Genomic DNA, 1,851 nt, shown 5'->3' with positions numbered 1-1,851 from the left:
CCCCCCCCAAGACCTCTCTCTTTCTCTCTCTCTCTCTTTCTCTCTCTCTCTCTCTCTCTCTTACAGTGCAGTTCCCTCTGAATTTGGTCTTGTTTACCTAAGAGAGCTATTGGGAGTATGTCGTGTTTTTTTCTCTACATAGCAATTTGTATTTCTGAAGTATTTGAACAGTCTGAGCAGACGATTGGTATTATTTTTTATGTTTACCTTACCTAAATCAACACCAAATAACGCAAATAGAAAATTAAAGTGAAGCATGACCTGCATGAAAAAAAAATTATAATTAGATGAGATAATTAATTCAAGATGGAAGCAACATTGTGAGGTGTGCATTGTTTGATCTTCGTTAAAATTCAAATGAATAGGTCATGACCAGTTATGGCAACAATTATTTTAGATTACTTCTTAAGAAATGTAGGCTAATTAATAATTGCAATGGGAATGTTGAATGGTCAATAAGTTAAATTTTGATTCAGTTCTTTAGAGCCCAACGCTTTCAGAACAATAACATTGAAGAGGGTATACAATGGTAAATAAGTACTTTTAGTTGTACAGGATTGCTCTTAGTTCAATGATATAACAAAATAAAAGTTCAAATTATACATTACAAAGAAGAGAATACAAAAAAACAACAGAGCTTGTATATAGGAGTCAGTGAGACAATGAATTCTGTCATCATTTCTAGAACTAGATTCGTTTTTCTATAAAGTCTTTTGGAGTTGGCAAAGAACGTGTGTTTTTCAATTTAGGTTAAAGTTACTGATAGATCACAGTTAAGTCCATTTTCTTCTCACTATAGAGACCTCAAAATAAAATAGTTATCATTATCTTAAAACTTAAACCATGTCTACAATTGTCAATGTTTCTGCCTTTACAAGTTACTTCCCACCTGGATCTCTTGAGGTTCTCACACTGGTAGATTTTGTCGTTCTCTACACCATCATCTCTGTCTTCGGAGTCATCGCCAACTTCATCAACATCATCGTTTTCGTCAAAATGGGGCCGCGGGATTCAGTCAACATCAGCCTCCTGGGTCTGTCCATCTCTGACTTGTGCTTCCTACTTCTGACGTTTCTCTTAAGTATTTCGTATTACCCTTTCTGGGAAGACGCTGACCTGAATTTCAGCGTCTATGATTTAAAAGTTCTAACAGTTGCCTGGCCTCAGTTTTATTTCAGAAGAGTTAGCAACTGGATCACGGCCTTCATTATGCTGGACAGATGTATCTGTATAGCGCTTCCTCTCAAGGTAAAGGACATTATAACTCCGAGGCTTGCCAAATCAATATTGGTTTTAATCTTTGGTATCATGGCGCTGACCGTGTCACCGCCGTATTTCTCCGCCAGTTACCAGACTTGCTGGAGCAGCAAGACCAACAGGACGACGATAGCTCTTGTGTATCGAGACAACAGCTCAGCGATGGAAGCCATTTCCTCGGCCATTTCTGTCGTTTTCACGATCGTCACGTTTATCTGGGCAGCCGTCTGTACCTGCATCCTTGTGGTCAGCTTGAGAACTAAAGGTAGGCTGCGCAAAGAAATGACTGGGTATATCAAACTGGACCACGTGTCCACGAGAGACCGGAAGATAATCAAGATGGTCACCCTAATGTCCATCATTTTTATCGTTTCGTTTACCCCTGACGTCGTTATTCTGCTTTTCATGACTGTAGATTCTCGTGTGTCCCCCTTTGGTCAGTACTTTGACCTTTTCTTAGTTCTGAATGGAGTCAGTGAGCCAATGATTGCCATCACAGCTTCAGTCAATATCTTTGTGTATTATTCTATGAGTTCAAAGTATCGGGAGGTCTACAAGAGATATTTCAAAATACGCAAATTGTGTTGTATATAG

The 1,851-nt window shown here is 38.8% G+C and overlaps 1 protein-coding gene across 1 annotated transcript; it reads left to right on the top strand.

Annotated features, from left to right (window-relative positions):
- Nucleotides 1-843: 843 nt before the first annotated feature.
- Nucleotides 844-1,851, top strand: LOC106067339 (G-protein coupled receptor 15-like). The gene has a single exon (XM_013226509.2). The coding sequence runs from the start codon at nucleotides 844-846 to the stop codon at nucleotides 1,849-1,851; it is 1,008 nt and encodes a 335-aa protein (XP_013081963.2).

Source organism: Biomphalaria glabrata, chromosome 8 (assembly GCF_947242115.1).
Source record: "Biomphalaria glabrata chromosome 8, xgBioGlab47.1, whole genome shotgun sequence".
Classification (NCBI taxonomy): domain Eukaryota; kingdom Metazoa; phylum Mollusca; class Gastropoda; family Planorbidae; genus Biomphalaria; species Biomphalaria glabrata.
The sequence above is the reverse complement of the archived record's forward strand: the minus strand, read 5'-3'. Positions and strand labels throughout refer to the sequence as shown.